At 43.6% G+C, this 13,425-nt stretch overlaps 1 protein-coding gene across 1 annotated transcript in view; it reads right to left on the reverse strand.

Moving 5' to 3' along the window:
- Nucleotides 1–2,940: 2,940 nt before the first annotated feature.
- LOC109933906 (A disintegrin and metalloproteinase with thrombospondin motifs 5) overlaps nucleotides 2,941–13,425 on the reverse strand; it is a 57,798-nt gene continuing 47,313 nt past the window's right edge. The window contains exon 7 of the mRNA XM_020532770.2: nucleotides 2,941–3,015. Coding sequence (XP_020388359.2) covers nucleotides 2,941–3,015 — 75 coding nt within the window. The remainder of the gene's footprint in view (nucleotides 3,016–13,425) is intronic.

The following is a 13,425-nucleotide window of genomic DNA, read 5'->3' on the forward strand; positions in this document are numbered from 1 at the left end:
TTCCAAATACATGTAAAACCTATCCTTCAGGATTCCCTCCAACAACATTTATATTAATGATCTGGATGTGAATATATATGGCATGATTAGTAAGTTTGAGGATGTTACAAAATCAGGAGATATCGTTGATAGAGAGGAAAGTTATCTAAAATTACAGAGGGATCTTGATCAGATAGGATTGGCAAATACAATTCAATACAGATAAGTGTGAGGTGCTGCACTTTGGAAAGTCAAACCAAGGTAGGACTTATACAGTAAATGGTAAGGTCCTGAGGAAGGTTGTGGAACAGGGCGGCCTGGGAGTACAAGGACATGATTCGTTAAAAGCTTTGTCACAGGTGGACAGGGTGGTGAAGAAGGCATTTAGCATGCTGGCCTTCATTAGTCAAGGCACTGAGTATAGGAGTTGGGATATTATGTTACAGTTGTATAAGTCATTGGTGAGGCCGCACTTGGAGTATCGTGTACAGTTTTGGTCGCCTGTTACAGGAAAGACATAGCTAAACTGGAAAATGTGCAAAAAAGATTTATGAGGATGTTGCCAGGACCAGCAGGCCTGAGTTGTAGGGAGAGGTATATAAAATCATGAGGGGCACTGATAGGATGAATGCATATAGTCTTTTTCCCAGGGATGGGGAATTGAAAACTAGAGGGCATAAGTTTAAGTTGAGAGGGGAAAGATTTAAGAAGGACCTGAGGGGCAACTTCTTCACGCAGAGAGTGGTGCGTATGTGGTATGGGCTGGCAGATAAAGTGGTGCATGGATGGGAAGGGTTTAGAGGGATATGGACCAAATGCGGTCAATTGGAACTAGCTGAGTGGGCACCATAGTCAGCATGGACCAGTTTGTGCCAAAGGGCCTGTTTTCACACTGTATTACTCTATGACTCCATAACTTGCCCACCACCAATGTCAGGCTCACTGGTCTATAGTTCCCTGGCTTTTCCTTACCACCTTTCTTAAATAGTGACACCACATTAGCCAACCTCCAGTCTTCCAGCACCTCACCTGTGGCTATTATTGATGCAAATATCTCAGCTAGGGGCCCAGCAATCACTTCCCTAGCTTCCCATAGCATTCTAGGGTACACCTGATCAGGTTCTGGGAATTTATCCACCTTTATTCGTTTTAAGACGTCCAGCACGTCCTCCTCTGTAATATGGACACTTTTCAAAAGGTTATTTCCCCACATTCTCTATCTTTCATATCCTTCTCCATAGTAAACACTGATGCAAAATATTCATTTAATATCTTCCCAATCTCCTGCGTTTCCACAAATAGGCAGCCTTGCTTATCTTTAAGGGGCCCTATTCTCTCCCTAGTTATCCTTTTGTCCTTAATGTATTTGTACAATCCCTTTCTTTTTTTCCTTAATCCTATTTGCCAAAGCTGTCTCATGTCCCCCTTTTACCCTCCTGATTTCCCTCTTGAGTGTACTCCTACTGCCTTTATACTCTTCAAGGTATTCACTCGATTTCTGCTATCTATACCTGACATATGCTTCCTTCTTATTCTTAAACAAAATGTCACTTTCTCTAGTCATCCAGCGCTACAGGTTTAATGGCTTTCAGTAGAGCACTGCTGACAATTTCCCATGGAATAAATAGTTTCAACTTTAAAGCAATTATTGGAGTTGGAGTTAGTTTTAACATTACACATTTATTATATTGTAAATCTACTAGCCCTCGACTTTAATTCTAAGCAGGCAATGGGTAGCAGAAATTAATGCCGCAGTGTGTAAGGAAGCAGGACTGGCTTTCAGAATTAATTCTGCATTTGTCAACAGGCCTCACTTTTGCCCAGACCACCCCAAAAACATGGGCTTAACTTTTTCAGCTTCCTCTTTCCATTAAGTGTTCATCAACTTTTATCCTGTGAGAAAACCACAGTGGCTTTTGTGCTTAGAAATGCTAAAATTGAAATCAGGTTCCTGAAGTTTAGCACCATCTGAGACAAAGCAGTACACTTGCTTGGTACCGCTTCAATGTTCACTCCCTCCAAACCAATGCATAGTGGCAGCAGTGTGTGCCATACCCACCAAGATTTCTTGACAGTACTTTCTAATTCTATGGCCTCTTCCAGCTAGAAAGTTTAGGGCAGCAGTTGCATAGGAACATTGTCACCTTCCAGTTCTCCTCAAAACTACACCAAATTCATCTGGAACTCATCCCCATTCTTTCACTGTCGCTGAGTCAAAATCCTGGTGCTCCATTCCTAATAGCACTGTGGGTCTACCTACACCATATGGACTGCAGCAGTTTAAGAATTCAGCTCACGCCCACCTACTCTTAGGCAACTTAGAATGCACATAGTCAGCAACACCCACGTCCCATGAATGAATTTGAAAATTAGAGTACAATATTCCCTGAAAACTATTCTCTCCATCATAAGTCCACAGTCCCATTTCACTGTATCTTTTCTTTATTTTGTTAAGTTTGGCTAGCCTAATGAATTGAGGAATGGTGTAGCATCTCAGTTGAATGCACATCCTGTTCCATCTGGGACTTATATCAGGTTCCAGGGAAACATGTGTGCAAGGCCTGTTAATAGCTGGAGCAGATAGACTTCTAGCTTCCAATGTTTGAGGGCAGATGGTATTGCTGTGCTGCCAACATAATGGAAGATCACCCCACAGCTTAAATGCAAGCACACAGAGAGGGACAAGGTGACTGTCAGGTAGTTAAGAAGGACAAGAATGCATAGCGTCTTACAGTCGCATGGCATGGAAAAAGACTCTTTAGTCCAACTCGTTTGTATTGACCAGGCATCCAATCTGACCTAGTCGCATTTGGCAGCATTTGGCCTATATCCCTCTAAACCTTTCCTGTTTGTATACCCATCCAGATGCCTTTTAAATGTCGTAATTGTACCATCCTCCACCACTTCCTCTGTCAGCTCGTTCCATACATGCACCACCCGCTGCATCTCCATTTCTAATCATTATTCGGTTCTGAAGGTTGGTGATAGTTCTAGTTCGTCAGGGAATGCAATCAGAGTCACATGTGTGACACCCAGCTGCACAGCAGGGGAAGAGAAAGATCCGGAAAATAATAGCAACAGAGGATTCAATAGTTAAGGGAAATAGCCAGATGTTTCCATTGTCGCAGACATGATTCCAGGATAGTTAAGCATGTTACTGCAGAACATTCTGAAGGACAAGTCTGAAAATCTATTTGTCATGTTCCATATCACCTTACCAATGAAATAGTAGAAAGAGGTTATGTCAAAGTCTCGTAACACAACTTTAGGAAACTAGGAAAGAGACAATAAAAGCAAGACCTCTTAGTTATAATCTCTGGATTGTTCCCAATGCATTCCGTTCATGAGTATGGTTAAAGCAAATTTTATATGTTTTGACCAAGACACCTCTTACTGTTCTGAACTCCAGCAGTTACAAGTCTAGCTTGTGCAACTTTTCCTTATACGACAACCAGCACACATTTCAGGTAAAAGTCTGATAAATCTTCTTTAAACTGCTCCCATGCATTTACATCCATTCTTACATATAGAGGCCAATACTGTACACAATACTGCAAATGTAGTCTTACCAATGGCTTGAAACATAATCTCAATATTTTCGTATTTGGTTCCACTGGCATAGAAGGATAATATTCTATTTGTTTTTCTAATCATTTGCTTTGCCAACTTAACAACATTTTGGGGTTCATGTACCAACTCAGCCAGATCCCACTGCATCTCAGAGCTCTATGACCTCTCACCATTTAGATAATACGCTTCTTTTTTATTCTTCTGCCCAAATGGATAATTTCACATTTTCACATATTATGCTGATTTTCCAGATCATAGATGACAGAAATATTTTCCCAGAATTTCAAGTGATCTATTTTTGAGAAGGAGAAATTGAAGGAAATTAGTATTACTCAAAAATAAAGCGCTAAAAAATTAACAGGGCTGAAATTAATGGGGCAGCATGGTGGCTCAGTGGTTAACACTGCTGCCTCACAGTGTCAGGGACCAAGGTTCAATTTCCTTGAGTGGCTGCCTGTGTGGAGTTTGCATGTTTTCTCCGTGTCTTTGTGAACTTGTGCCAGGTGCTGTGGTTCCCTCCCACAGTCCAAAGATATGCAGGTTAGGTGGATTGGCCATATTAAATTGCCTCATAGTGTCCAGGGATATGTAGGCTAAATGGATTAGCTATGGGAAATGCAGGGTAACAGGGACAGGGCTGGGTCTAGCTGGGATGTTCTTTGGAGGGTCAGTGCAGACTCAATGGGTCAAATAGCCTCATTCCACACTGTAGGGTTCCAAGAAAACTGATAAATCCCAGGGCCTGATAATGTAAAAGGAGATAGTTACAGAAATAGTGGAATGTTTTGGTTGCCATTTTCTGAAATTCTGCAGATTTTGGAATCATCCCAGCAGACTGGAAGATGAAAAATGTAATTCCGATATTTGAAAAAAGGAGGAAGTGAGAAAACAAGGAATTACAAACAGGTTAGCCTAACATCAGTAGTAGGGAAAGTACTAGAGTGTATCATAAAGGATGCTATAACAGGACACTTAGAAAACATCAATGGTGGGATCAGACAAAGGCAATGTGAATTTATTAAAGGGAGATGGTGTTTGACAAACCTACTGGAGTTTTTTGAGGACATAACTAGTAGAATAGGAAAGGGAGAACTGGTGAATGTGGTGTGTTTTCAGTAATGTTATCAGTAATGTTCAGTGTGTTTTCAATAAAGTCCCACACAAGAGGTACTGTGCAAGATTATTGGGGTTTGATTGGGATGATATACTGATATGGACTAGGAATTGGTTAGCAGCCTGAAAGTAGAGACTAGAAATAAATGTTTTTTCGGAGTGGAAAGTGGTGGCAGGTGTTCTCCAGGGATCAGTACTTGGGCCCCAATAATTCAGAATATTGATCAACAATTTGGATGAGGGAATCAATCATAATATTTCCAAGTTTGCTGATGACACACATCTCGGAGTCATTATGTGTGGTAAGGAGGAGGTACAGGGACTTCAAGATAATTTAGGCAACTTGATGGGCTCATGAAATGGTGGCCATGTGGCAGATGAAATCAAAATCAGCAAAGTATGAAAAGATACATTTTAGTTGGAAGGAAAAGAACAGCATTATAAATCAATGGATAAAATTCTGAAGTAGGTGCGGGTATAGAGTGAGCTGGGAATAGACTGTTTCAAGTGAATCAAATGATTAACTTAACAAATTAACTGAAGAACAAAAACTGAAGCTTGTTAATTTCAAGTTTCCACACTGGATTTGATGATGCTCTCCTGCCCCTTAAGATCACCAGTCATAAAAAGCTTCAAGTATTCCATCAGAATGAATGCTCCCTTTCCAAGGAGACCTGGGAAATAATGCAAACACAGAAGGAAGATGCGTGGTCCAGACAAATGACCCCCTCAGCAGGCCACTGCCTAGATACCTTAATAGCAACCTAGGCAGGTCTGAGAGCAGACCTACCAGGAAGTCTTCCAATAGCCCCATTCTACCCACGCCCACCCTCCTCTGCAGCATGTGGCTGAAAATCAGGTGTAGAGCAAGAGTGAACCCAAAGGTAGAGAAGCAGCCCCAAAGAAATAATAAGAGAGGGAATGCGACTTTGCATGCTGCTGGAAGATAGACTTCCCAATGCCACAAGAAATACAGCTTGCCTGGGAGCCTGTCAACCGACTCCACCCACAGTTGTACAGGACCCTCCACGCCAAATCCCTAATGGAGTGAGCTCTCCACTGGGGGACCCCTACTTCCAAAAACCCGCCATGACTTGTGTGAATAGCTGACAAGGGCCAAGGAAGCAGAGGGCACCTGGGGATGTTTGTGCACCAATTATTGAAGCTGGCACAGCAGGTGGTTAAATAGAAAGGTGGTTTTTAAATAGAGGCATAGAACACAAAAGCAAGGAAGTTATGATGAACCATTTTTAAAAAAGTTGTAGTCCAGCCTCAACTGGAGTTTTAAGGCCAATTCTACTCACCACACTTTAAGAAGGGGGTGAAGGCTTTTGAGAGGATGTGAAAAGATTTACAAGAATGGTTCCAGGGTTGAGGACTTCAGTTACAAAATTGGGGAATCTGAGATTGCTTTCCTGATAGAAGATAGGAGATTTAATAGAGGCGTTGAAAACCATGGGGGTTCTGGACAAGGCAGATGGGGAGAAACTGTTCCCATTAACATAAGGGTCAAGAACCAGATTTAAAGCAATCAGCAAAAGAACCAAAGTGATGAGAAGATATGATGATTTTTATCCAGAACACAATGCTTGAAAAGATGTTGGAGGCAGTTACAATCGTGGCTTTCAAGCATTGGTGAAGCACGTGAAGCGTAAAATGCTCTTGCAGAGAGTTAGCATGGGCTCAACTGGCTGAATAGCCTGCTTCTGTGCTGTGATTCTATAATTCTGTGGTCTTTGATTGATGGTCATTGTATGAGCTTGTGATGCTAAGAGCTGCCAATTTGTCGTTGTGTACAGAGCTGCCACCATCCATATTTTCACAGCCTACTTAGTTTAAAGAGGCTGCAGAAAACCAAAAGGTGGTCCAACAAGAAGGTGTTCTTGTCTTAAACAAGGCGTAGCATTTGCATGATGATGATTGAGTTCATGTTATATAAGTAAGACAAACATTGTTACTAAGACTATTGGGAGACTTAGAATAACAAAACTGTCCCCTTTGAAACACTTCACCCGCACTTCCCAGAATCTAGTCTACTGCATTCGCTGCTCACAATGTGGTCTCCGCTGCACCGGAGAAACGAAGCATAGACTTGGCGACCACTTCGCAGAACATCTACACTCTGCTCACAAAAAAGACCCTGAACTGTTGCCTGCCACTTCAACACACCACCCTGTTCCCTGGCCGACATCTCTGTCTCTGGCTTGCTGCAGTGTTCCAGCGAAGGTCAATGCAAGCTGGAAGAACAGCACCTCATTTTCCACTTGGGGACCCTGCAGCCCTCAGATTAAATACTGAGTTCAATAATTTTAGGGCCTAAACTCTCCCATGTCCCAGCCCCCTACCCCACACACCAGGCTTTGTTACCACATAGCCTGCCATTACACACCCCCTGTTGTTAGTCACTAACAGTCCCCATTAACAACTATTCACCCTCCCAGCCTGATCGTTAGCAACTCCTTGGTCAGTCCAACTGTCTTTATCTCTCTTTAGTCTCTATCCTATCATTTACTCCTTACCCCACCCACCTCCCTACTTTCTGCATATAAACTGACGGTCTCCCGGCCGCCATCAGCTCTGAGGAAGGGTCACCGGACCGAAACGTTAACTCTGTTTTCTCCTTCACAGAAGCTGCCAGACCTGCTGAGCTTTTGCAGCAACTTTGTTTTTGTCCCCTTTGAAATCCCAAGATGTTGTACCTTTCCTCATTTAAGCCCTTAAGAAACATAAGCTTAGGTGGAGATTAATGTAATCGTTAGCATTAAACCTTTCAGAACCTTTACATTGCACAATAGTGACACAAAATGCACTCTTATTATTAATTTATCGACCTTGCTTATCATTTCCAAAGTTTTTGGTTCACCAAGACAGTGGTGTGAAACAGATTAAAACTATCTTCTCTCTTTCTTGTATCCATGCACCTACTAAAATAACAAAACCCAATTAAAGAATTACTAAGAAAATGGTCATCATGCAATTCTCTACCCATATCAATGTTAATATCAGTATCCCCATCAGCAGAATATGTTCCTTTATTTCCTCCATTTTTTGCAGGTTTTCTCATTTAATACATGAGATGAACACAGATCCTCCCTATGGGTCCTAATCTTAAATGTGATATAGTTCCCTGATCGCTGGAATTGCTTGTAAATCAGGCAGAAGAATCCACTCCCCAGGTGAGTTTGTAAAGTGGGTATTGGAGCCGAAATCTGTCCCCGTTCCATCAAAGCCAAACTCAATCCTGAGATTCAGCAATGTATTCTGAATAGCAAGCAATCTAGAACAGGATTGCTGGGTTAGTCAGATATTTTCTAATCAAACTGTTCAAAGATATTATTACACACCTCTTGGGAAGGTGGGACTTCAACACAAATCTCCTGGCTCAAATGTAAGGACACTACCACTACACCACAAGACTCCTACCCCCTAACAGTAGGGTGGTATCTTTGCTGTCTATATCCATATTTTTCCCATAGTGATTGCAATGAGATTAGCCAGGGAGACCACATAGAATATGAGTTCCCTGATTGAGGCTGTGAACCTGGTGCAATCAGGGAGCCCTGGCTGACAGATATACCTAGCTCTGAGGAAGCTGGATCAGTGTCAGGACTTTCCACCTAATGCTTAAAATTTTCTTCAAGATCAGGGCTGGTAAACCATTGTACTTGCTGCTGGTATGCAGACTCGAGACAGCAAGCGTCCTGCGAGACCCAAACTGAGTAAGAGAACTCATGGGCTAGTATCCACGAAAGTGCACATCCTGGAAAGTTCACCCTACATCTGGATTGGAACAGTTAAGCTGCTTAGCAACATCCAATCAGAACCAATCAAAATAAATGCCTGGTTAAATGGTCACCCGGTTCTAATGGAGGTCAATACTGGTGATGCTGCTTCAGTGATCGTAGAATCAGACTTTAACAAAATTTGCCCTGGACTCCAAACCTTAAGTTTGCACAAGACCTCAGCTAGCCTGACAACCTATACTGGGGAACCATTACAGACTAAGGGGACAACTTTGGTTCCAGTCTCTTATGAGAAGCAGCTGGTTCAGTTACTAATGATTGCAGTAAAAGGCTCAAGCCCAAGCTTGATTGGGTGAAATTGGTTGAGAAAGATTCACCTTGATTGGTTCAACATTTTTCGATTAGAAAATGGCCACCTGGGTGAAGTACTAATTAAATACCTGGAAATTTTTCAGGAAGGTCCAGGTACTAACAAAGGAGCCAAGGCCACCTTGCATGTTGACCAGGAAGCAATTCCATGATTCTGCAAGGCCCACCCAGTGCCATTTACTGTACGGAAAAAGTAGAGGCAGAAAGCAGGAAGCTGGAAAGCGAAGGAATCATCAAACCAGTGCAGTTTGCAGAATGGGCAGCACCGGTCGTACTGATCAGATCGGTTCACATTTGATTTCAAACAAATGGCAAACTGCTCTTTACAGCTGGATAAATACCCAGTTCTTTGCATAAAAGTTTCATACATAAAGCTGGCAGGGGGAGTGTCCCCCACAAAGCTGGACATGAGCCATGCATACCTGCAATTGCAATTAGATGAGGATTCCTGGATGTATGCTACAGTTAACACTGTGAGGGTTCGTACTAACACAGGGGACTGCCATTTGGGATATCATCACCCTGTGTAATTTTTCAGCTGACGATGGGGAATATTTTACAAGGTCTACCCCAGGTCACCATTTATCTAGATGACATGCTAATAACAGGGGAGATCAATATGGAGCACTTAGAGAACTGGGGCCTTAGAACATAGAACTGTAGTGATGCCAAATTAAACTAATCCCTTCTGCTTGCCCTTGGTGCATATCCCTCTATTCCTTGCATATGCATTTACTTATCTAAAAGTCTCTTAAATGCCCCATCGTATCTGCATCCACCACCAACCCTGGCAGCATGTTCCAACTCTTACCACTCTTTGTGTAAAAATTGTGCCCCTCACATCTCCTTTGAACTTTCCCCCTCTCATTTCAAATGCATGCCCATGTTTCTCCAAGGTGGGCATAGGCCTTAGAATGGAAAAATGTGCCAGGATCCCCAAGTGACATATTTGGGCTGCAGGGACAACAGGACCGGGTTACACCCATTGGAAGATAAAGTGAAGGTGATCAAACGTGTCACAGTTCCTACATCAGTGCTGGAACTTAGGTGTTTCATTGGGCTGGTGAATTATTACAGAAAGTTCATACATAACCTGGCCTCCATCCTGGCGCCTTTGCATCAACTCTCAACAAAGGGTCAGCCTTGGAAATGGCCACCTAGTCATGCCATAGTCTTCAGAGAAGGGAAGAAACAGCTATCAGACCTCTAGGGTGTTGGTACATTATGATCCCAAGCGAGATCTGGTATTGACATGTGATGCCTGCCCGTACGGGATTGGAATGGTATTAGCTCATAGGTGGCCCAATGGAGATGAATGCCCACTGGTACATGCATCCAGGACTTTTGCAAATGCAGAGCATAAACACACCCAGATAGAGAAGGAAGGTCTGGTGGTCATTTCAGGAGTCAGGAAGTTCCACCAGCACCTTTATAGACATAAATTTGTAGCAATAATGGAGCACGAAGCCCTGCTAGGTCTACTTAAAAAGGACAAGGCAGTGGCACCCATAGCTTCAGGTTGAATTCAGCAGTGGGCTCTAATACTGGGTGCCTATAATTACAATTGGAACACCATTGGAAAGCCAAGCAGCAAATGTGGTTGCATTGAACCGCCTCCTGCTGGCAGATACACCCCCGGTGGTGCTGCCACTCTCTCTCTCACAACATTGGCAAAACTAAAGAACTGATCATTGACTTCAGAAAGAAAGGAGGAGAACATGCCCCCATCTACATCAATGGAGCTGAGGTTGAGAGGATAGAGAGCGTCAAGTTCCCAGGAGTGATGATCACCGACAACCTGTCCTGGACTTCCCATGTAGTTGTGACGGTCAAGAAGGCACAACAACACCTCTTCTTCCTCAGGCAGGTCAGGAAATTTGGCATGTCCATACCAACTTCTACAGATGCATCATAGAAAGCACACTGTCCGGGTGCATAACGGCCTGGTATGGAAACTGCTCTGCCCAGGACCATAGAAACTACAGAAGGTGGTGTGCACAGCCCAGACCATCATGGAAGTCAAATTTGCATCCATGATTTCATTTACACAGCTCGCTGCCATGGAAAGGCTGCCAATATCATCAAAGATCCTTCGCATCCCGATAATGACCTCCTGCAACCTCTTCCATCAGGCAGAAGATACAGAATCCTGAACACACGCAAAAGCAGGTTCAGGAACAGCTTCTTCCCGGCCATTATCAGACTGATGAATGGACTGTCTAGCCTCAAATAACGCTGATCTTGCTAACATTGATCTCACCTAGCGCACGTCTTGTGCAATGTAACCTGTATGCCTCTGTCTAAGTCTTTTTACAACCTCTAATCTGTACATCCTTGCTTACTGTGAGCTACCCGTACTGCTCGTAAACAATGCTTTTCACAGTACTTCGGTACATGTGACAATAAATCAATCAATCAATCGACTCCATAATAGTTTTAAATTTTTAGGACACACCTCCGGTCACAGATAGACACAGAAAGATCCAGTCCTGGGAAAACTGAAACAGCTGGTGGTGATGGGGAAACCAAAGGGCCGTCACAACCAGGATTGGAATCTTTCTGGACCCGGAGAGACCAGATCACAGGAGAGGATGGAATATTACGATGGGGAGAAGAGTGATTGTCCTGAGTAAACATCGCCACCAGACACTGGCTGAACTCCACCAGGGTCATCCAGGGATTTCCAAAATGAAGACGTTGGCAAGAAATTAGGTCTGGTGGCCAGGATTGGATGCAGGCATAGCTGCGTTGGTGGGGTAGTGCCTAGAGTGCCAACAAGGACAAACATTACTGCCAGCAGCTCCGCCTTGGGAGTGGGAAATAGCTGGGTAAACCGAGGACTCAGTTACATGTCGACTTTTCAGGTCCTTTCATGGGCTCAGTGTTCTTAGTCATGGTGGAAGCCCAATCAAAATGATTGGATGTGCATAGAGTTCATTTGTCAAAAATGGGGATGGCAATAGAAAATTGTGTGCATCTTTTGCAATCAACAGTCCCATGGAAGTATCGATCACTGATAACGGGCCATTGTTTGCAACCAGAGAATTTGAGCGTTTCCTAAAGTCAAACATTATCTGTGATATAAGGACAACCCCACACTATCCATCATCCAATGGTCTAGCAGAAAGAGCAGTCCAAACTTTGAAGAGATAGTAAGAACTGCCGATGCTGGAGTCTGAGATAACACAGTGTGGAGCTGGAGGAGCACAGCAGGCCAGGCATCATCAGAGAAGCAGGTCGGGATCCTTCTTCAGAAACTTTGCAGGCAGGCTTAAAGAAACAGCTTACAGCTTCACTAGATACCAAACTGTCGCAGTTTCTATTTGAATATGGGGCTACCCCTCATGCAACTACTGGGATGGCTCCAGCAGAGTTGCTAATGAGGAAAAAAATTCTGCACCAGGTTAAATCTCATCTTCCCAGAACTGGGGGAGAGTGTGAAATGGCATCAGGAACGCCAATGCCAGACACAAGACTCCTCTAAGCCTGAGCAACAGTTTACTTCAGAGCACAAAGTTTAGTGTAGAACCCATAGAAATGGCCCTGCATGGGTAAGAGGCATGGTCAACACAAAGTCAGGTCCAGTGACGTATTAAGTTCAGGCAGGTGTAACCATATGAAAGCTGCAAACTCGCAAACGGTACGGGAGCAAAATGGGCCCAGCTCCTTGACAGCCTTTCCAACTGTTCCGGAACCCATGGATTCTACTTCTCCGTCAAGTTTCCTCGGAGTCTGGGATGGACCCGGCAGATCTCACCATCTCGATGCCTTTGACGCCTGAAGTGGAGAATGAAATATTTCCAAGACTCTCCAAGTGCAATAGCTGAGCTACTGTGCATTACACACTGCGCATATCAGTGGCAGAATTGGAGGAACCTGACCCGGTGCTGAAATGCCCCAGGAGGAGCTACAATTAAAACAATCGGCCTATGTCCTCAGACTCAGAGGTGGGGGTGGCGGATATAGTGGTTGTAATGATGTCAGCCAGGTGTACCTCATAGAATATGAGTTCCCCAATTTGGACTGTTGGACTGTTTGGACTCCCCAGTTGGGGAGCCCTGGCTGACAGACATAAACAGGAGTGTCAGACATCATGTTCGCTCTGAGATCTGGCTCTGAGGGAGCTGGATCAGCGTTAACGACTTCCCACATGTAAATAAAGGGTGACCTGGCCAGGATACCAGCCTTTGTGAAATTATTTCATTTCCCTTCATCCAAATCATCCAGGGCACTTTTTTCATGTAATAATGTCCACCAGTAAATCACCCATGTTTTCCAATCAACTAATTTACATGCAAAGCCAATTCAGGGCAATGCAGACCGTTAAAGGTGATACAGAGTTAGCATGAGGGGAGGGCTCTGAATAAAAATGAGTTCGAAGAGGAGGTAAGGTACTCCACCACCAATTGCTGGCTGATTAGTTCCTCTCTTTCCCTGGTGCAGTGGAGCTCAGGTAAATTACTGCATCACTTTTTCACTCAAATGACCAAACGTTTTCACTGAATTGAGATTGACCAGCTAACCATATCAGAACAGTGAACGTGAAGCGCCACCTATTGGTTCTTGCTGCACGCATAGAATTTATGAACGAGCTCTGAAAACAGAGCTCTCCATTCACATGATAGTAGGAACTGCAGATGCTGGAGAATCT

Source organism: Rhincodon typus, chromosome 11, assembly GCF_021869965.1.
Source record: "Rhincodon typus isolate 14 chromosome 11, sRhiTyp1.1, whole genome shotgun sequence".
Classification (NCBI taxonomy): Eukaryota; Metazoa; Chordata; class Chondrichthyes; order Orectolobiformes; family Rhincodontidae; genus Rhincodon; species Rhincodon typus.